Raw genomic sequence first — 23,680 nt, forward strand, 5'->3', positions numbered from 1 at the left:
ATTCCTGGAATATATAATATTAGAATAAGACATATTCAGGTTATAAAAGATATGGTTTCTTATAATCCAGAAATTTCTTCTGTTGATATCTGAGAAACAGGAGAGAGCTAGTCCTCATCAGTCAATCAATTATCACAAATGTGTTAACAATTAGGAATACAAAGAAAGTAAAAAACACAATCCCTGCTTTCAGGGAACTCACATTCTGATGGATAGCACAACATATAAATAAATATGTATTATACACAATATACAAAAAGGTAGATTTAGATATGGCTGGAAGAAATGGGAAGGTCTCCAGCAGATGATAGCTTTTGAGCTGAATCTTGAAAAAATATACCCTTTCTCATGAGAGATGGCAAGTTTTTTAAAGTTGACTTATCTCCCCTTCTACACATAAAAATGCTTTTATATTATATTTAGGTATATTTTTTATTTTTATGTACGAATGCTTATCTTTAAAATCTGAGAAGTTACAAATAGAATATCAGTCAAACATTAGTTAGGCACTTTGTGCAGTTACTGTGCTAATAAGTACAAGAAGCTGAAAAGGCAGGCATAGAGTCCAAAGTGAACAAGTGTCAGGATTTCTTCAGATGCCCAAACTTAACAGTTTAAAATACTCTCAGCCCTCTGAGCTTGGTACTAAAAGACAGGGAAAAGAACACAGGAGGGAATGAACACTCAAATTCAACCCTAAATTTAGACAAGTCCCTGAATGTTAGACTGAAAATTGAATGATCATTGCAAAACTGGGTGGATAAATTCCTGCTGGTTATTTCCACTTGGATGTCCAAAGTGAAATGCATAGTCTTCCCTCTAAATTATACCCCTCTTTCCCACTTCTCTATTTGTTCCCATGGTGTTATTAGCCTCCTTTTCCAGGCCTAAAACTTCTGAGTCATCTTTGACTTTTTCCTCTCTTTCTATCCCTTAGACAATTCTGTAGATTTTTCCAGTTGTTTATCAGTCCCTTCCTTTTCCATTTCTATTACTTACCTCTACCCTATTTTAGGCATTTTGATGTTCATCTCTAGATTACTGAAAGTCTTCTCTCAATCATTATTCTTTTTAAACTGTCCTGAACAGTGCTACTCAAGGCTAGAGATTGAAACTTTTATGATTTCATTGTTGTAGAGAATTCCCAAGGGAGAAGACTCTGTTGATGCCAATTGACACTTAACAATTTTCAGTCTTAGAGAATTTAGAGTTGCTGAGGGCACTGAAAGATGAAATGACTTGTCCCAGATGACATGGCTGAAATGTGTCAGTCAGGATATGAACCTGGGTTCTTTTTTTTCCCCCTCTCAGATGGACTGTGATATGAATTTTGCTTTTCATTGTTATTTCTATGATCAAAAATGTCTCTGTTCTTAAGAGGCTACTGACCAGAATGCTAAACCTAGAATTCAGAGTTTTTGCAGTCTGTAAGGAAGCATTGTTAAACACCTTCCATGTGTTAGACTTTGGGCTAAGTGTTTGGATTACAAAGAGATGCAGCATATGTACCTGGGCTTACTTATTTAATAGTCACTTATATCTCATATGTTAATTCTTTCCCCATTCCATTTATCATCACCTAAAGAAACAAAACCTTTTTTTTTTTAACCTAAGAGCTTTTGTTGATACTAATTTCCCCTGTTTTGAATGCTTCCTTTCTTATTTCTACCTATCTGTGTCTTACTTCACCTTCCAGGCTTTTTCCTAGTCTCACATCCCTCTCAGAACTTGTTTAGTTCTTTTTGCCAGTCAGCCCCCACCTGGTTCTCTAGGTATCTTATCAGTGATCAAAGCTAGACTTTGAAAACAGAATTGAATGGTTAATGATAAGATAATGGCAATGTAGTGAATTGCAAACATTCCTTTATTAGACAAAAGCTATACTTTTAGTTTTTTCTGATATACAATCAACAGGTTTAAGTGTTGCCATTTTTATTGTCTCATGGGTAAAAGGTGTTTGGAAGCCTCCCTTGATTGACCCAGGTCTGGACTTAGAAAAATTGTAAAGTAGGTGAAATTTATCTTCTTTACTCTAACCTTTCTCTTCTGTGTTCCTGTTTCCTTTGTGTTGTTCCTCTTTAAACAAGACTACTTCTGACTGCTAAAAGCTCCTCTGTATCCAGTGGTTTACTATAGTTGAACGTTATTAAAAGAATTTCCATTTCATTAATATAGAAAGTTTGATGAACCAAAATAAGAACTTTTAATGTATTATTTCCTCTTATTTTGTTATAATTTACCATCATTAGCAGTGAATGAATGCTCTATTTCAATACTGAACAATGTGTTTTATAGTTTAGTTTCATCTTTCTAATAAAGGACAAAATAAAAATTAATTTGCCTAACTGCCAAGGCATTTCTAGTGATTCCCACATCTCTGAAATACTTTGCAATTCATTTAGATTATCTAAACCTTTTATCATTAAAAATAATTAGTATTTTTTGTGAAGAATAAGATTAAGCTAATCAGTGACTTAGAAGTAGTTTCTTTAAAGTTAAATTTGCACCATTTATTATTACAGCTTACTACAACTTCTGAAAAGTTTCTTTTCTAATCTCTACCATTAGCAATCATTTGACTGCTGCAACTTTTTAAAAATTTCATTAATCCCAATTACAGGTAGAAAAAAATTTTAAACTATCGTTTGAAAAAAATTTCCAGTTCTGAATTCACTCCCACTTCTTATTGCTCACCCCTTCTTGAGAAGGAAAACACTGAATTTAATTAAACATGTGAGGTCATGCAAAATATACTTTAATACTAGCAATATTGCAATAGGTTGACACAAAATAAAACAATAAAAGTATAGAAAGTAAAAAAAAAGTATTCTTCAATCTGCATACAACTCATCAGTTCTCTCCAGGTAAATGACATTTTCCATCATGGATCATTTGGTATTACCTTACATTCTTGTATTGATCAGAGTAGCTAAGTTTTATACAGTTGATCATCCTTACAATATTTATGTTACTTACTTTTACTTAACTTTTTTTCATGATTTTGTAGCAATCTTCACAAGTTTTTCTGAAATCATCCTACTTGTCATTTTTTAGCACACTATGGTATTTAATTACAATCACCATAGTAGCTTTTTAAGGACAGGTTCTTTTTCTGTTATTCCCTGTTCATTTTTCTTTTGATTAGAAACTTTTTTGTTAATTTTGGGTTCTGTTCCCAGCATGGGGTGATAGGGGTGATTTCAAACTTCTCACTTCTTTGTACTGCTGTTTTCAGAGCTAGTCATGGAGGTTTGGAAGTTTTCCGTATTTCCAAGGTAGTTTGATCTGGGAAGAGATGTGGTTTCTGTTGTTTTGGGCTGTACACTGTTCCTTATGACATGAAAGGCCTCTGATCTCTTGGGATTGCAATTGATACTGTTCCTTGGGTCCCCTCATCCTGGGCCCTCCTGCCTTGAAACCAGAAAAGATATTGCTCCTCCCTTAACTCTTGAGTTAAGTGCTTCCGTCCCTCTTGTCTAAAAATGCTCTGCCTTATCCTTGCACTATCACCCCAAAGTTAGTATAAACAATAAAAGTTTCAAACAGTTGACTCCTGGAGCTCCCATTCTCTTTTTAATAAAAGTGCTCTTCTCTGCCCCTGAACTATGATGCAAAAATTAGCATTTGTAATGAAGTTGTCAGACAGAATCTGATCCTGTGACCAGTACTTTGATCTCTTTCTGACAAGTTGCCAGACTGTATCTGGTGACGGATTCCACAATCTGCTGCTGCTTCTGTCACTGTCACTCAATGCCACCATGGTTGTTTCATCATCGTGGGCTCTGGTTTAACCCCTCTCTTGTTATAGATCTATCTTTCTGACCCGCTTTGTTATTTTGTGCTGGAAGGATGTCTCCCATTGTTGGCTCTCCCACTCCAGAGTTTCATTTGGGGCATTATTTTATTTTACTTTGTGAAGGTTTTCCTTTGTTAGGCAGACAAACCAATTTTCTCATTGTTTTCCTTCACTATAAAAATTCTCAGAACTGATTTTCCTTTGAATATGATTATTGGAAGAGTTTCTTTTTCTTTGGCAACTTTTTAAAATTTAGTTATTTTATTCCCCTCAGTTACAATTTTTAGCATCTGTTTTTAAAACTTTGAGTTCCGAATTTTCTCTTCATTCCCTCCCCCATTTGAGAAGGCAAGCAATTCAATGTAGGTTGTACATGCGTAGTTATGTAAAATGTTTCTGTAATAGTCATGTTGTGAAAGAAAACACAGATTTCCCCCCTCCTATCCCCAAACCCAAGAAAAATAAAAGAATGTAAAAAAAAAAGTTCCTTTAGTTCATTTTCAGACACCATCAGTTCTTTCTGTTGGAATGGAGAGCATTTTAATCATAATTCCTTCAAAGATATCTTAGGTCATTGAATTATTCAGAATATCTAAGTCATTCAAAACTGATCATCTTGAAAATATTAGTTACTTTGTATACATTACATTTCACTTTGCATGTAAATCTTTCCAGTTTTTTCTGAGAGCATCCTTCACATCATTTTTTATAGCAAATTTGAATTCAGTTATAATCACATATCAGTGCTTTTCAGCTGTACCCCATTTGATGGAAATCTCAATTTCCATTTCTTTGCCACCAGAAAACAGCTGCTATAAATATTTTTGTATATACAGGTCCTTTTCCTATTTTTAAAATCTCTTTTGGAATATAGACCTAGTTGTGGTCTGCTAGGTCAAAGGACATGCATGATTTTATAACTCTTTGGGCATAGTTCCAATTTATTGAGGTGTTATTTTAAAGTTATTTGGAGGAATATTGGGAGAACTTGGCCAAGCGCTTTTCTGCTCTGCCCTTGGAAGTCTCTTAGGTGAGGTGTCCTCTTTTCCTGCTTTTTAGCTGTGTATACCTGATAAAAACACTTAACTTCTTTGAACTGAACTCCTCATCTTTGGGATGGAGGGGGAAAAAGAGTGCTTACAGTATGTATCTCATAAGATTGTTGTCAAGAAAGTGATTTTTGTGAAACTTGAAAAGGACTATAAAAATGTGAACTATTATGTTTTACCTTTAAAGTAGCATTTCATGCAAATAATTTGAATGAATTTAATTTTTGATAGGATATGAGACTTCGTTCTATGTTTTTTTTTTTTGTTTCTTCTATGAAACCTAGCACTCCTTTGTCCTTTTATTGTAGCTGATAATCCTGTAATCTCTGAGGAGAAAGGGCCCTGTTACAGACTTGTCAATTCAGGAAGACAGTGTGTTCACCCTCTCTCTGTTCAGCTCAGCAAGCAGCTCTGTTGTTGCAGTGTTGGCAAAGCCTGGGGTCCACATTGTGAGAAGTGTCCCCTTCCAGGAACAGGTAAGATGGGCAAAGGTACAAAGGGTATCTATATATATTCATTGACATGGAATGCAACCTTTCCAACTAGGATCTTATTTGCTTTCTGGCTTTAATTGTTAAGTTTTTATTCATTTTTTTAGGGATTTACACAACAGCAACTTTGAGCCAAGGGAAAAGTCATAGGCAAAAAGACTTTGATTTTTCCATGTGATTTTACATTTCCTCTTGAGCAAATTAAGATAGACTAGTTCAGTTCATTAGGACTTGCCAAGGTGATATTTAAAATAGTAGGGAATAGCTATCAGGCTGATATGAAAAAAAAATGGGAGCACTATGGTCACATCTCTGTCACTGTCTAGAGAATCTAAACTCTAGATGTTAGCCATATGAAAACCTATTTGCCCCCCAACTCCTTCTTGGAATAAATATTTTACTGAGTAACAACTGGTGAATGCTACTTAGTTTCTCATGTTGAAAACTGAAATACATAAATATTCATATTATACTTCTGTCAAGTCTTAGATGATTATTAGATTTGTGCTACAGATCCCATCTAAGAACGTCATTAACTCATTTTTTGGATACTATGCACTTTGGACATAGTAGATTTAATGGTGCACAATTTCTTATTATTCTGATAGCATTCATTTACTTTCTCCAATGTCTAATTTATACTCAAGAAATCATTGCTCATTCAACAGGACTTGGCCTATAAGAAAGAAAGGCATGTGGTGAATGTGCATAGTATTATTAACAAAAATTGCCCCGATTTCATTGCATGGACTTGTAAGCAGAATAAGAGTCTTGTTATTTGACCAGATTCTTCCTAAAGAAAAAAGCCTCTTTGAGTTTACTACTCTCAGTACCCACATAGTAAGGTTATTAGCTGCATCTTAAGAAGTAGTATGCAGGGCTAAAGTTTCATGGAGTTTCTCAACATCCCTAATCTTATACTATTTTGTTCATTTGATTTATTAATTATCGATAAGAATAATCAGAAAAGTTGGCAAAGTGAGGTCCTGAGACTCACTTTTCCTTCTTCTTCTTCTAATGAAAACCTACCTTTTATAATTATTAGCAAACAAGACTTGAGGTATCATCTAACTTTTAGGGTATGCCATTAGTGGTAGCTTCCTGACTCAAAATTAAACAAAAGAAAAATCAAATGTACTCTGTAATTTGTAAGTGCATTTATAAAGAACAAATCCCATGGCAATTTAAGAAATAAATATGAGCAATGTTCTCAGTACTTCTAAGCATCATTCATGAACCTTTTAGCATGAAGGATCATAATGAAAATTTAACTTCACAGTGAAAATACATTTCACATATAGTATAAAAGTTATAATTTTTTTAATTGGGTTTTAATTACTGTGAAAATAACATTTTAATTAACACTTTACAAGAATGTTTGAAGAAAATATTATTTTCTAGGGACCTATGATTGAATTTCTAAGAATTTTTGTTCTTAGGGAACCATATAAAGTCGAGTTATGTCAATTTGGACTGACTGATTTTTTTCCTTCACATACAACCTTGGAACCATTCGTCTGCTTTTCTAATTTTGACCATTTCTTCTTTGAAATGTGTCTTTAGCACATTGCATGACTAGATATCTGTATTAGTGTACAATAACATTTCTTATGCTTTGAGAATATGCTTATTTCTTACATTCAGCCCAGTTCCATAAGCCAACTTTACAAGCCTTATCACAATGTTTAGATTTTTTCATTTTCTTTTATTTCATCACCAGGTTGGTCAATTAACTCCTCACTCCATCCTTCGGAACCCATTTTTCTTTGTAATTAACTGGCATAAGTTTCTAAGGTTGGCACCAGCTTTTCCCTCTCAACAACTCACTGATCGTTAATCTTGCAGTTCCTGGCATCATCTAAGCATATTTCCCTTCCCTTATTTCTGCCTGATGGTATCCTCCTCAAAAGTTGTTCCTTCTTCTTGCCTTTAACTCTGAATCCTTAGTCATCTAATTGGTCTCTTTGCCTATCTTCTTACTGTCACTACATTTAATATCCTTCAAATTCAGTTTGACCATCTTAATCCTCCCAATTTTTCTGGACAACTTCCTTTTTTTGGTCACTATTACTCTATCATATTTAGTAGTGTACATTTAATATTTTTATATGTATAGAAAGAAATCAATGACTTAAATCACAGTATAGTATAAATTGAAATGGTGTAAATTTTTTCCCATGTTGCCAAAGTACAAGTCCTTAGAGTGAAATTACTTTAGAGCCCAGACCTAGGGAGAGGTACAATTCCTAGTGTCACTAGGTGTCACTTGGTGACACTTGGTGTCATTAAAACATGTTGACATACTAACAAGAATCATCAAATGGATAGATCTAAAATAAAAGTTTTTTTATTTGAATTTTTTCTCAGTAGTGAAATTTTGCCTAAATTTACCATTTCATACCTGACTTGATGATTTTTGGGATGTGTGTGTGTGTGTGTGTGTGTGTGTGTGTGTGTGTGTGTGTGTGTATGAAGCTTCTTAAAAAAATACTTATTATTTTCCTCTGTTTGTAGTTGTGTATTTCTAAATTTTTAAAAGGAATATTTTCCCATCCCAAATCTAGCTGCTTTTAAGGAAATCTGTCCTGGTGGAATGGGTTATACAGTTTCTGGCGTTCATAGACGCAGGCCAATTCATCACCATATAGGTAAAGGACCTGTATATGTCAAGCCCAAGAACATCCAACCTGTTGCTAAAAGTACTCATCCTCCACCTCTCCCAGCAAAGGAAGAGCCAGTAGAGGCACTGACTTTCTCCCAGGAGAAAGGCCCTCAGGTGGCTGTGCAAGGTGAGAATGGGACCATATCCTGAAGTATAGCTAGCCTGTTGATGTCTGGGTGTTTTTTATTTTCCTGTTTATAACTTTTTGGAACAATGTACATAAAACAGTTGAAGAGTTTTAAAGATGTTAATATGGTTTTGTTTAGATTCCAAATCAAACTAAATTTCTCTTCCCATTTTGATTCCCCAGTGAGGAACATAGGTGTTTGAAGAAGTTGTATTAATTATAACTTTTGTCAAAGATCTGATTTCATAGTGTCATTCTTTTCACAAAGTGATATATACCCGGAGCCCTCAAAGAATTAAGGCATTAATTTGTCTTCTGTACATTCATCCAGAATGCCCCAGGTAGTGTATAGTACCACAGGATCTCCTATTAAAAGTGAAATTTAAATGTGAAAATCAGAGGTTAAGTGACTTACCCCAAAGTCACATAGCCAATAAAGGGCAGACCCAGGATTTGAAATTGTATTCTTTGACTTCAAATCCAGTTCTCTTTTTAGGGTACCATAATGCCCTTCATTAAAGGAAGTAGAAAGTCAGTATTGGAAAGGAACTTCAAGGAAATTATGGCCCAGAAAGATTTAATTCCTTGTTGTTGTTGTTCAGTCATTTCAGTCCTATTCAATTTTTTTTTGTGAACCCATTTGGAGTTTTCTTGGCAAAGATGCCAGAGTGGTTTATTATTTCCTCCTCTAGTTCATAATAGAAAAAGAACTGAGGCAAACCCAGGATTAAGTGGCTTGCCCAGAACCATCCAACTAGTACGTTTGTGAAGCTAGATTTGAAGTTTGGAACCTGAGTCTTCCTGACTCTAACCTGTTAACTCTATTCAAGGTACCACCTATTGCCTCTAAATTCCTTACTCAGCTCATATGATAAGTTAGTGGCAGCATTAAGATTAGGAGTACAAAACTACAAGGAAAAGTAAAGAAAATCCTTTGATGTAAACAGATTGCAGACACTTGAGTTTTAATTTTGACCTTGGCATTTTACATTTGTTTGATCTTTTAAAATTCATTTTCCTTTATTTAAAAATAGCATTTCAAGGAGCAGCTAGATGGCATGAGGATAGAGCACTGGTCCTGGAGTCAGGAGGACCTGAGTTCAAATCTGACCTCAGACAATTAATAATTGCCTAGATGTGTAACCTTGGGCAAGTCACTTAACCTCATTGTCTTAAATTAGCGTTTTGGTTATTTTATATTCTAAGAATAATTGCAACTACTCCCCTCCCCTCTTGCTGCCAACAAATAAAGCCTTATACTTGTTTGCCTCAAATAAGGCATCTTTTAAATAAATACCTTATACTTGCTTATCTCATAACTCTAAATTCTTTTTTCAATTTTGAGAGCTGAATGTCAGAATGTAGGGATCAGTGAACAGATTTTTTGGGCTAGGAGAATTGTAGTCTCCAAGATAAGCAATATATTAGTGGTTTTATGAATCTCCCTTTCTTCTATAAGTGGCAAAAAGACATTCCTTTTGGCCTTATTCAAACCACTTGTCAACAAAGTCCAAAAAGAAAAATTGTTCCATATTTCTGCCCTTAACTGTCCTGATTAGCTAATTTGATCAATAGTACTACCACTGAGAATATATAGCTTCAAAGTGAACCTTTTTAACAACTGTTCACCTTTATAGGCAGTAGAAAACTGGGCTCAGCTATCTAGGTGTTGCCTGTGAAAAAAATTCCTCCTTGGGAGAATGTTAAATAATGTAAAAAAGATAATTAATTTCCTCAGAAAATTTCAGTCCTGCTTCTCTTTCTCTTTCTCTCTCTCTCTCTCTCTCTCTCTCTCAATATTATCCTGGAGATAATGACACTTCCAAAGCTTTAATTTATTTTTAGGGAGATTATTCACCTGGAATCTCAAGAAATATTAAGATTTTGTGTCCTTAGGGGACTAATAAGATCATCTACTTAATAAAGAACAATGGGGGCCTCTAGGTGGTGCAGTGGATAGAACACAGGCCCTGGAGTCAGGAGTCCCTGAGTTCAAATCTGACCTCAGACACTTAATAATAGCTAGTTGTATGGCCTTGGGAAAGCCCCCATTTGCCTTGCAAAACCCCCCCCAAAATAAAGAACAATGAAAAATCTGGGTTGAGATTGCTTCTCTTTGTTGCTATAGCCAAGACTAAAAGGTAGGAAATTTATATTTATGCACACCCTGGAATAGCTCTATGGCATCTGATAAAAAGAATTATCTGTCAAAGCACCAGTGGATCCTCAGTGATTCTTAGATCTCTGGTAAATGTTTGCCACATGACCTTCCAGATTCTTGTCAAAGAGCTTTCACCTGGTCACTACATTTTAATGATGACCCAATATTGGTGAGGCTGTTTTATATTGACACCTTTTTTTGACTTCCATCCTTATCAGTCTGCAATATGTCCTCAATAAAATGTTCAAGGTGTTTCCTTTGAGAGTAACCCTAGAGTTGACCTCCCTCCAAGACCACTCCCTTATTTTACATAACCCTCCCATTGAAATAAATGATGCTCTTTATCAGGAATTGATACTACTAAAGGACATCTTGATTGTAAATCAGATTAAGAATAAATTTTTCATTTGTTGTTTGAAGTGCCTTTTTTTCATTTCTGAATAAAATTAATCCCTTACCTGTCTTAAGAAAGATTTAAAGCTCCAACCCAAAAAAACAGATACTTAAGCATTTGTTATAAAACACAGAAGCATAGAAGTCTGAAGATTAAAGGCTTAGGCATTTTCTAATCTAATCCCCTTATTTTAAAAATCCTAACACTTGGACCTTGAAAGAGATTTTTGACTTACCCAGGGTTGCATGTCTAGTTAAGATTGGGATTGGAATTAAAATCCCTAATTTCTTGATTGAGCTTGACACTCTTTCTACTAAAACATGCAGTATCCAAACTTTAATCTTGCCCTAGTTCTCTGTATACCAATTCTTGCCATATATCCACTCTATATACCAACTCTTACTCTAGGTCTCTGTATACCAACCAACCAGTGAGTGAACATTTATGAAGGTACCATGTTCTAGATGCCCTGTTAAGTATGGGTATACAAATATTAGGAAGACAACATGGTATTCAATATAAGGGTTTATTCTCTCTCTGAAAAGTAATATCTTAGTGATGTTTACTTCCAATGGAAAAATTATATTTTTGACTTATTATGAAAGAATATTGGGGTCTTGCTGGTGAAAATTTGTAGGGAGAATATCCCCTATTCACTGTTTTAAATTCTAAATTTTCTTTCTGTTTTGATTTTAGTGGCAACTGCAGCTCCTGAAAAGGTAAACTATTCATTCCTTATACTTTTCATTTAGTTTATCTAATAGACAAGATTATTATATTAGATATATTTTTAAACTTTATTTCAACACAGAAAACCATGCTTATTTTGTCCATTTATAAAGAATTTTGTGAGACAGAATGAAGTAAGAGGAAGGTAACTAAGTCACTAGTTATTAAGAACTCAAATCTAAAGCAAAGATTCATAGCCTTGGAATGCCCTTGCAAGAACCTGATAGACATTTGCATATGCATGTGTGTACATATGTATCTGTGTGTATAAATAGACAAACATATTTCTGTGATAACTATCTTTATGATAAAAATATTAAACTTACTAATGTAGTGCTTTAAATTTTATGAATAATTTATATATTTTATATATATATTTATGTGTATCTTTCTCTCTCTATAATATACATATACATATACATATACATATACATACACATATACATACACATATACATATACATATACATATATACATATACATATACATATACATATACATATACATATACATATACATATACATATACATATATAAATATCTCCTCTCATTTGTTACTCAAAATAACTCTTGTGAGCCAGGTTATCTTATTCTTATTTTACAGATGAAAAAACTGAGATAGACACATTAAATGAGTTATTAAGGGTTACATAGTAAGTAACCTTTGAGGCAGAGGTTTTGAACTCAGATCTTTTTTACTCCTTTTTCAGTTTTCTATCTTCTATGCTATATATGTAGTTATCTCTACAAAACAAATTTTCAAAATTTAATTGCAATTAAATCTAATTGACATTAGACTAAGAGCAGATATTGTCCAGAAAAAACACACGTAGAAAACATTTCAGATGAATTTCTATCAAACTCTAGTTGGTGATTTAAAATTAGAATGTGATTTTGTGTTAATCAAAGAGAACTTATTAAACTCCAAGAATGTGTCACACACTGGGGATATAGTGACAAAGAATAAAGGAGTTACTTCTTATGGTAACAAACTTACATTGTAATGGGGAAAATAACAAACATATAAAAATACATACTGCATAAAAACAAAGTTAATGAACATATACATATATATTTGTATAAAGTAGTTAAATATTAAGCAATTTGTAAGGGGGGAGAGCATGAGCAGTTTTGGGGCTTGAGCTACATCTTAAAGAAGAGGGTTTCTTTGAGGAAGGCTATGTGTTATAAGTGTGTGGCCCAACCAGTGCAAAGACACAGAGAAAGGGACATGGAATGTTTTGTGGGAGAAATGGAGAGACCACCAGATTGGTTGGATCCCAGAGTATGAGAAGAATAATGTCTGATGGGACTGGGAAGGTAGGCTAGAGTCAGTTTGTATGAAACTTTAAGAGCTAAGCTGAAGAGTTTGTTTTATCTTGTAGCCAACAGGAATTCACAGTCATATCTGTGCTTAAAGAAAATTACTTTGGTAAATGCTGTGTAGCATGAACTGGGATTGTGAAAGACTGAAAGAAGGAGCTTAATTAGGGGACTTATATTTATCTAGGTGAGGGGGGATAAGGGTTTCTCTTGAGTGTATGGAGTTGGATGCATAGGATGTTATACAAGAAGAAATTGTAAGATTTAGCAGCTGATTGGATGGAAAGAACTGCTAAATGTGAGTAGGAATCCTAACTAGTAAGAATTCTAGGGACTTTATTCTCAGCAATACTGCTGATTCTTTGGTTCTCCTTAAGCAATTAAAGGTAAGGAAAAGAAGAGTTTATTCAATATCTGCTATATGTTAGGCAGTATACTAATTTTACAAATGTTATCTCATTTGATTCTCACAACCACCTTGGAAAGTAGGTGCTATTATTAATCTCAGATTACATTTGAGGAAACTAAGACATATAGAGGTTAAGTGACTTACCCAGGGTCAAACAGCTAGGAAGTGTCTGAGGTCTGAGTTGAACTTGAGTCTTGTTGACTTCAGATTTGGTACTCTATCCAGTGCTCCATTTTGCTGCCTCTATACTTTGATTCTTTATCTGTAACATGAAACTGTTAAACTTCTATAGACTAGAATCTGTAGCTATTCTTCAACTGGGTCAAGTCTAGATTAGATGTAGAGCTGTGAGGCATTCTAGTTCATCTCTCCACTTTTTATGGATGAGAAACTTAGATCCTGAGATTTTTCATTAACTTTCCCAAGGTCATATAATTGGGAATCAAATTCAAGTCCTCTGGATTCCCAATCCAGGATACTTTTCACTGTACCACCCATCCTCTGGTTAGAGATTTTGCAATTTCATGTATATCAGTACAGTACTGGAGCCATCCCTTTATCATCATGAACACATTTTTTGTTCAATCATGCATTTACATGTTGACATATTTTGTATCATTAGTTGCCAGTCATGAGAATAAGATAGTAAAATCTACATATTTTGTTTCATCTGTAGATAGAAGTGTCTACTTGGTTTGCAGTATGTAAATCCGTGTTCTACTTAATATAAATTATATAAATCCCTGAGGGGGATACAAAAGATTTGGGAGTTATCTTTTCTTCTTATGGAATTTATATGCTAGTAGTTAAGAAACTACATCAAGCATAGTTACAACTCAGGGATTCTAAATTTTGTCTAATGCAACCCTCAGAGAAATGAAATGAAAGGCCTCATAAGTGGAAGCTGGAATTTTTACTTATGTCTTCTGACCTTGATAAACTAAATACAACTTTGCAGCCCCTAATAATGGAAGAGAGTTATATTTGTGGTCTTAAATTTTTGGGGAAAATAGAAAGATAAATAAGATATGACTCCTGTCTGGGGAGTTTACATCAGGTAGAGAGAATAGTGCTAAATGAGATGCGTAAACAGAAAAGTAGAAGAAACTGGAACCTAGAAGGCATACAAGTAAGTAAAAAGTGCAATGGGAATAAATGATGAGGAAGTAATATAGGTAGGGTTATGAAAGATCAATAGCTTTCTAAATTAGAGATGGGATAAAAGGTATATATATATATATATATATATATGATAAGGGAACAATTGTAGAGGCCCAGAGAGAGCCCGGAGACTAAAACAACTATGAGAATAGAGACACTATAGGAGGAAAGGATGCCTGATACTTTGGAAAGTCAAAGTCAAGTAAGCTAAGGACTACAGAAAAACTAACCCTCTTGTAACAAATGACTCCTTACATAGCCACTCTGGCTTAAGCAGATAGAACTTTTCCTCAATTTACACTATCATATTATGAGAATTAGAAATGATACGTTTGAAAGGAAGGTTGATGTCTTTGGGAAGTTGCAGTATGACTTCTTACTTTATATGTATTCTGTGACTGATATTAAGTATATTACTTTACCACATGCCCCAGTATAGCAAATTTGTCTTATCTCATATTTAATCTGTTGTCTTTGGCTGGTTTATTCCATTGGTTAGAGTTATGGAGGAAGCCAAGGTAATGAGTTCCTTCCCTGTGTGGGACTGAGCAAAGTAAGCCAGCTGTCTTGAAAATCTGTATTGGTCATCATGGTGAGAAGAGTGAGAGAGTGTAGATAAATCACACAAATCATTCACCAGAACTCAAAAAAAAGCTAAAAGCTTTTATCATAGCAATTTTGTACCATAGCCTTTGTTTGCAAAGGTTGCTACTAATTATTATTTTTCAAAAAATATTTTGAGGCAGTTAAGTGGCTCAATGGATAGATTATTGGTCCTGGAGTTGGGAGGACCTGAGTTCAAATTTGGCCTCAGACACTTAATAATTGCCTAACTGTGTGACCTTGGGCAACTCACTTAACCCCATTACCTTAAATAAATAAAATTTAAAAAAACCTTTAAATATTTTATATATGTTAAAAAAAATAAAAGTAAATAATTCACATTTTCCCCTGAACCAGCACAAAAACTTCATATTTCTTTCCTGAGTATTACTAAGAAAGCAATTAATTGAGTAAGAGTCATAATATGGAGGAATTAAATAGCAGTTTTTCATTTTCATCCTTTTTTTTAACATCTAGGAATTAGTTGACCAAGAGAAAACCAAACCTGAATCTGGTCAGCCCCAGCTGTCTCCTGGTATTTCAACCATTAACATACATCCACAGTATCCAGGTAACCCATTTTCATTGATATAATAGGAAAGCTATATATTTATCTATTCTTAATCAAAGAAAGTGATACCAAGTTTCTTTACTTTTCAAAGATTGACAATTAATTTTAGATTCATTGGTAATTAATTTTGGATTAGTACATTGAACCTTCTAAGTAGATATGGGAAAAATCAAATTGAGACTTATTGTGTATAAAAAGAACATGGTGTGATATAAAGCAATATTTAATGTTTTTTAATTTTCCTTTAACTTCAGTAAGTAGGTAAAGTATTGCCTTTGTCAAGTGAAAATCCGAGAAATTTTGTATTGTAAAGAGGTCCTTATATTTATTGAATAAGGCAATAACTACTCTATTAATCTGCATTTTGTATAGGCATGTCTTTTGTTTCATTTCATCCAATCTTAAATTAGTCTCATAGGCACTGCTATTATTTGCTCTTATTTACAGATTTCCAATGAGGTGCTCCTCAACACTCCCTGCAGATCATAGCTTTGAGTTATTTTTGTCTGTTATGAAATTCTTATATAGCCTCTGTGTCTTTTGAAATGAACTTATCACATACATAATGTACTTTCCTTTTTACCCACTTACCTCTTGTCATGTAGTAGTGATTGAAAAAACATCACCTCCTGTACCTGTTGAAGTAGCTCCTGAGGCTTCTACATCAAGTGCCAGCCAAGTGATTGCACCGACTCAAGTAACAGGTATGGGGCAATGAATGATATGGTTTCTGGTTAATGAAAGTGCTTTGACTATTGTAGCATCTAAGTAATTAATAGTTAATTACATCAAAGGTAAAAATCTAATAAGAGGAAGGATATGGCAGTGATCATAGTTTTAAAATATGGGTTTTGAAATTCTAGGAGAGTTAGAACTTCCAGTTGTCACCTGTATTTGCATTAAATATTTAGCCATTTATTCTAAGATATTATCAGAAATCCTCCACAGGAGTCTGATTTGAGTCATACTAAAAATGATTATAGGATACAAAACAATTTTTAAAAGCTCTCAGAAGAGAATGCCTTTAAGATCATTGTACAGAAGCTCTAGGATCATGGGTAAAATTACAATGGAGCTTTGGGGTAAAGACCTCTGCAAAAGGGAAGTAAGAGGCAACATAGAGAATACTAACAACAACATATGTCATATGTTTGATTAGGTTTTGTTGGATATTTACAATATCAATGTTAAAAGACATTGGTAGGAAAAAACCCTAATATTCTGTAATCGTAATCTTATATTCTAAGTAGCCCCGTATTTATGTTAGTAAGATAAAAGTTTAAAATGTAAAATGTAGCATGCATCACCTGTGGATTCCATGAAGGGTTGAGTTGAATACATTCTTTCATATCTCCCCCTTTTGAGTCATACTTATATGTTCTTTATAATTTGACTCTATTCACTATTATTTTTTTGTGGGTATGATTGTTTCCATTTATATTGTAGTCATTATGTTGTATTGTTTTCTTTTTTTTACTTTGTATCAGTTTGTACAAATCTTTTCATACTCTTCTGCATTCATCATTTCTTATAGCACAGTAATATTTTATTTCATTCATGTGCCACAATTTGTTTAGCCATTTCCTAATTGAATTGATGGGTATCTACCCCCCCCCCAATTTTTTGCTCTTACATGAAGTGCTGCTATAAATGTTTTGCTATATGTAATGACTTTCTTATCAGTGGCTTCTTTGTGAATGTGAGCCTACTAATGAAAACTTTAGGTCAAAGGATATGGACATTTTATTCACTTTCTATGTATAATTGTTTATTGCTTTCATGGTTGTGCTAATAGTGTATCTATATCATGACCCTCTTCACCAATGATTATTACATTTTTTTTGCTATATTAGCCAATTTGTAGGATGTTTTGACTTCCATTTTTCTTTTTATTAGTGATCTGGAGAAATGTTTCATTTTTTTAATTTTAAAATTTTGCAAATTTTCTTCTGCAAGAATAATGTCTGTAACCTTTGACTACCTTTCAGTTGGGAAATTAGTTTTGATTTGTGTATATGTTTGTAGGCATGTGTGTGTGTGTGTCCTATTTGTTAATTCTTTATATATCTTTAATACCAAACACTTTTCAGAGAAATTTGATACAGAGATTTGAATTAATTTTTTGTTTCCTCTAGCATTCTCAAGGGAAACCAACATACATTCTTAAAAATTTGAATCAATTCATTTTATAGCTTAGAAATGGTATCTCTATTAGAGAAATTTGACACAAACTTGAATTTTTTTCAGTTAGCTAAGCTTAGTTGCATTTGTACAACTTTTAAATTTTATGCAAAGTTATCCATTTTATTTTCTGTGATTTTTCCCCCCAGTAACCCATGGAACTCTCAAAAAAATATATTGCTCTTTTGCATATAAAGAAATCCTGGCTAAATCAGTGACTTATTATCAGGATATTTCAAAGGAAGATTTATTACCAAAGAATGTTACCAAGAAAGCTCACTGAAATACCTACTTTCTAACTTCAACAAATATGAGAATGATTTAAACCTGTTTTTAAGATATTCTTGAGCAGAGCATATGAGTAGAGAACAAGACAGAATTTTTCTAGAGTTTTCTTTAGTAGATCATATCTTCATTGCACACATTTGAGTAAGAGATATAGAATATGATGGTCTTGAATTTATTTATTTTTAACATTTAAAAAATATGGGTTTTAAAGCCCCTCCCTTATCTTTTGAGAAATCAAGAAATATAGTTGTTTTATTTACTGAATATTTACAAACCAACATTTGATCCTAAGCCACTAAAGACAGTCTTATAGACTTTCCAATGAAAAAATATCTCCCATCCTTATGTTAAGATCATAGAAGATTCCATGTTAGATGCCATTACAGAAATGACTTTGTTTAGAAATCTTCTGAGAGAACAGAAATCTTCTGCCATCATTTCTGTTTCATGCCTATTTTGCCTTGGAAACAATAATCAAATCAAATTAAAAAAAACTTGACAATCTAACTTCTTATGGATTCACTTACATTCCTTGTTAGCCTGGGCTAGCATTCCCTTTCCTGGCTGCCACTCTATTGAGTGTAAGTTGTTGGAGGGTAGCAACTTAGTCATTTTTTATTTGTATCCCTAGGGCTTATCATAGCATAGCACCTGGCCTGTACTTGTTACATATTGACTGATTGAGTGAGTGATATTTTGGACTCCCAATATTTTGATCCATAAAATTTTGGCAGTGAATAGCATTTATCTCACCAGATTATTGTTAGACCTAAATGAAATTAATATATGTGAAACCCCTTGCAAAACATTATAGTTTTATATAGGTGTCAGTTAATAGTGTTTGGAATAATAACATTAATAATTGAGGGATTTTGTTTTCTGTGGGTAGGAAGTAGAGAATTAAGTGGCAGTGTTGCATAATGGGTAGAATGTAGGGCTTGGATTTAGGAAAGCTTGGGTCTTTAATTCTGCTTCAGATATATACTAGTTCTCTATTTCTAAGCAAGATATTTAAGCCTTCTGAGTTTAGTTGCTTTATTGTGCTCTCCAAACCTTAAAATGTCACATAAATATGTACCATTATTATTATTATTTTAATGCTGATTTCCCAATTATCTTTCATCTTTTACCTACCCTGGAAAACTATATCATCATTAATTCTTTAAATTATAATGACTTACCTGGTGTTTGAAGACTCATTCTTCAAGTATCCTCTTGAAGGTACAAAGATGTATAGCGCACAGTTATGATCCTTCAAAGAATCAACTTCTGCTAATAACAAGGATAGAAAATATCGTACCCTTTCAGTGACCCTTTTCAAAAATGACAGTTTGGCAATGAGGAAACAATTTAATCCTGTAACAGTTTTCTAAATAATACATAGAAGATTGCCAGTACAGAAATAACCTTTAACTTTGTGCTGTTTTGAAATGGGCAAGGCAGGAAGCAGCTGTTGGATACTGATAATTTTACTCAGTAGCCCTATGCAGAGTTTAACTAGTCAAAGTTCATTTAGTTATTATTGAAATGCAGCTACTTATTAAAAAGTACTGCAGGTCTTTAGCTTCCTCTATGGTATGGAATAACTTTTAGAAAGGAAATGAACTTTGTTAGAAGATAGCTAAATCAGAGTTTGGCAAAGATGCTCTGGCATGAATACTTCTTTCCTAGGAAATTTAAATGCTGTTGATTTTGAAAAAAGTTTTATTCTTTTGAGATTTCTTTTTTTCCTTTAATGTAATATTTGTCTATGTCCCAATTTCCTATAATAAAAGAAGATTTTTGGAATGTTCAATAAGTGGGTAATATAAATAGATGTGCATCAAAGTGATTTACCTAAAACTCGTATCTGACATGTCACTCCTTACTCCATAGACTCCAGTGATTCTCTGTCTCCAGGATCAAATATAAAATCTTCTGTTTGTCATTCAACCTCCACAATATAAAGTAGCCCTCTTCCATTTCCCCCTAAACCCATTTATCTGAACATTAATGAAGACATTTCTATATATCTGCCATTCTTAAAATCCTCAAAACATTCTCTCTTCTATCCTTCTTCTCCTCCTAACACCCAGTCAATGACATTGGTTTCTTTTTTGTGTCTGGAATGAAATACTACACAATTCAATTTTCTGACTAGAATTTTTCACTGACTATCCTGACTATCCCTTACACATGTAATACTCCCACTCCTCATCTCCCTCTTCTGGTTTCCCTGATTGTTCAGTTATTGGAGTTGTTTCTAACTTTTTGTGGCCCCATGTACAGTTCTTGGCAATGATATTAGATTGGTTTACACAGTAAGTATCTGAGACCCCTTTGATTTGAACTCGCAAACATAAATATCCTGACTTCAGCACCTTATCCACTTTGCTATCTTGCTGCTTTCTAGCCTCCTTCAAGTTCAGGATAGGATAAAAATCCTATCTTCTACATGAAGCCTTTTCCATTACTTTTAATTCTAGTGCCTTCCCTCTCTAATTTCCTATTTATTCTGTGGGTAGCTAGGTGGCACAGTGGATAGAGTACTATGCCTAGAATTAAGAAAAACCAGGTTCAAACCAACCTTTACTAGCTTTATGACTTGGAGTTGACCCTCAGTTAAAATGAGCTGGAGATGGAAAACCACTCCAGTATCTACCAAGAAAAGTTCTGATGAAGAGTTAGACACAACTGAAATAACCGAATAGCAACAATTTATTCTGTTTACAGTGATTCAGAGAGTTATTTGCATTTGCCTCTGCTTTATTATGAGCTTATTGAAAGCAGGAATGACTTCCTCCTTTCTTTGCCTTTCAGCACTTAGCACAGGAAGTATTTCATAGATGTTTATTGGGTGATGTTTTGTTTCTTGATGAATTAGATACTTTTTGTAATGGACTTGAAGAATCTCTGGTGTGACTAGAACAGATTATTGCAACATCTACAGTTTGCCCATGATTGAGCACTATCACTCTTATTGAAGAGTTTACTAGGATGACATCATGCAGATTTAAATGGTGATATTCCCTGACAGTCTTGGGGATTAGGGATACATTCCTCCTGCAGATGTGAAAAGCCTGGAAAAAATTTAGATCCTATCCCATACTTTTATTTTTAATAATTTTGATCTTATTTAACACAAAAAACACTTAAGCAACACAATGGCACTCATTAAAAAGTGGCAGTTTCTATAGAGAGATATTAGTATCTTGCATAGTATGGTAGAACTTTTGTATTCAAAGGTGTAGCTGTAGCAGCTTCTTCTTGGATTTTTTTCCCCTATGAAAATCCCCAGAGAAGAAAATCACATAACTGTCTGGGGTAGAGAGACAAAGAGGTATTCTTAGAGACAGTTCCTAGCTCATAATTCTTTAATTCACTGAAATGTTTAACAAAATCTTTATAATTAATTTCTTTTCTTATAGTAGGAAATGACAAGTTAGAGTAATAATAATATATAGTATTTATGCGTTTATATCTTAATTTTTAAGACTTTTTTACATATGTATATCATTTGTGATTTTCTGAAATATATTACAAATGTCCAAAAATTGCCATTTAGTTAATGATAGCCAACCTGCAGATAACTACTGTGAATGTGAAACTTGCAGGTGATGACATTAATTTTCCTAATTGTCCTTAAATATCCAGGACAATGAGAGATTTGTCTTAAACAGAACAAGAAGGGGTCTTTTTGCTGAATTTATATTCTTTCACAGGTTTAAGAATGAGTAGAACAAGAAATAAAGGATAATAATAAAAAATTTAATTGCTTCATCATACTTGTTGGGATAGTTTATGGTAGAAATATTAGGAGTATTTATTTCATATATAGATATATTTTAAAGTTCATTAATAATGAAAAAGTAGAGTAACAGGAAACAAATATGTTATTTTCCTCTATAACAGATGACTTGATGGCTTGTACCTTTACTGACAAACCATTTCCAAATAAAAACAAACTGCCTGTTAAGGCAAATCAGTATTTGATTTGGCATTATGTCCTAACAGGTCAAGAAAAGATTGAAAAATAAAACTTTGACAAAGTTAAAAACATCTATTTCAATTTATGTTTGCTTGGGGTGCCAGTGTGTTTGTTTAAACATTTCTCTGAACATGCATTTGATGCCTTCTTTTTCCTCTTCCCAGATTCTCTCATCACCTCTCATATAATTTCCTATATCAAATTTTTTGTACTTAAGATGGCCTGAGTATTTTCAGAACTGTTTGCTTATCAAACTTTTTGAATTTAGAACTGGCCACATTCTTTGGAAAATGTCTCTGAAATGTTTGTTTCTGTCTTTGAGCCTCTATAAACTATGCTAATGGAAATTCTTTTGAGGGGTGGTAATAGGCTAAGCTTAATTTACATTTCTAAGTTTGAAGTCCTTTTTTGTGCTTATATGACAAGAATAAATTTTCAAAGAACAAAATATTAATTGTCATATTTTGTCCAAATGATTTCATTTCATTTTTTAAAACATAATAAAAAATAATGCAACCCTGAATCATTATTGGCCATATATTATGTTTCTTGGCTGGATGAATGGGGCATTGATTTTCGATTGTCTTTTGGTCATGGTTTCTATCCACAATTTTGAAATCGCTTGAGAAACTTAATGGGAATATGACCACTGATATGAAGAGAATGAAATTGTTGTGATTCTTTATATACTGAATGCTTCTGATAAGTGTAGTTTTTTCCTCATTGTATTAGACACATAGAATGGCTGCCCCACTATTGTTCCCTTTAGTGAACATGATTTTGTTTGAACATAGGACAAAGATTGATCTGCTAGCTAAGACACTATCATCAGGTTTTGTATTCCAAAAAGTAGAGGAGAAGGACCAATGAGGACTTTCCAGAGAAATGAGTTTAGTTTATTGTTAGGTGTCATCATTTCATTTCTTAGGAAACAATAAGCAGAGAACTGAAATGTCTTAATTACCTAGTTTTGTCTGTCTGGAATGGTGGGATCTTGCCAAGGAAAGATAGATATATAGAAATGGTGTGATATAGTTAAGTATGATGAAGCTTGCCTCTGTTTTTTGTAAATAGTATTTTATTTTTTCTAATTACATGAAAAGATAGTTTTCATCATTCATTTTGACATTTTCTGTTCTGATCTTTTTCCTCTCCCCTCCCCTCTACAAGATGACAATGCTTGCCTCTTTGTTTAAAAATAGAACAAACAGATTATAGATGTTAAATATGCTTTGTAATCATGTATTTTTCCTTTAATGTAACTCTTAGGAACACCTTGTTAGTGTTGCTATCACATTTTCTTCTGAGTATTAAGTACTGTCTTAATCACAGCCATCATTTTCAAGTTGTAACTTGATGTACATCACAAATCACAGAATATATAAGATTTAAATGGTCTTGAAAATCACCTTATTATTCTCTACTGCTGCAATATTATATATGAGGAAATGGAGTCATTGAAAGATTAAGTGATTTGCCCAGGGTCAATTAACTCCTCAGGAAGCATTTATCAAGTCCTTCCAGTACTTGCTTTTTTGGTTAGTGTGGCTATTCCCTCTACCAATAGAGGGAGTCAAAAAGTTTGTACCCTGCAGTTAATCTGGTCATAAACCTCTTCATATTTTTCTAGCTTGGTCATTGGGAAAAAGAATATAAAGCTAATGACTGGACACTTTATCAAAGCTTTTCTGGCTTAGGCAGGATCTTCTATATTTCTCATTTTTTGAAGTAGTTTTCTAGAACTGAACCATGTATACCACCAGAAGG

At 33.5% G+C, this 23,680-nt stretch overlaps 1 protein-coding gene across 1 annotated transcript in view; it reads left to right on the plus strand.

The window, feature by feature from the left end:
• The window catches only part of LTBP1 (latent transforming growth factor beta binding protein 1), a 490,138-nt gene that overhangs the window by 329,341 nt on the left and 137,117 nt on the right, over positions 1-23,680 (plus strand). The window contains exons 11-15 of the mRNA XM_074209684.1: positions 5,154-5,321; positions 7,901-8,125; positions 11,377-11,399; positions 15,384-15,477; positions 16,083-16,181. Of these exons, the coding sequence (XP_074065785.1) occupies positions 5,154-5,321; positions 7,901-8,125; positions 11,377-11,399; positions 15,384-15,477; positions 16,083-16,181 (609 nt within the window). The remainder of the gene's footprint in view (positions 1-5,153; positions 5,322-7,900; positions 8,126-11,376; positions 11,400-15,383; positions 15,478-16,082; positions 16,182-23,680) is intronic.

Source organism: Macrotis lagotis, chromosome 1 (assembly GCF_037893015.1).
Source record: "Macrotis lagotis isolate mMagLag1 chromosome 1, bilby.v1.9.chrom.fasta, whole genome shotgun sequence".
Classification (NCBI taxonomy): domain Eukaryota; kingdom Metazoa; phylum Chordata; class Mammalia; order Peramelemorphia; family Peramelidae; genus Macrotis; species Macrotis lagotis.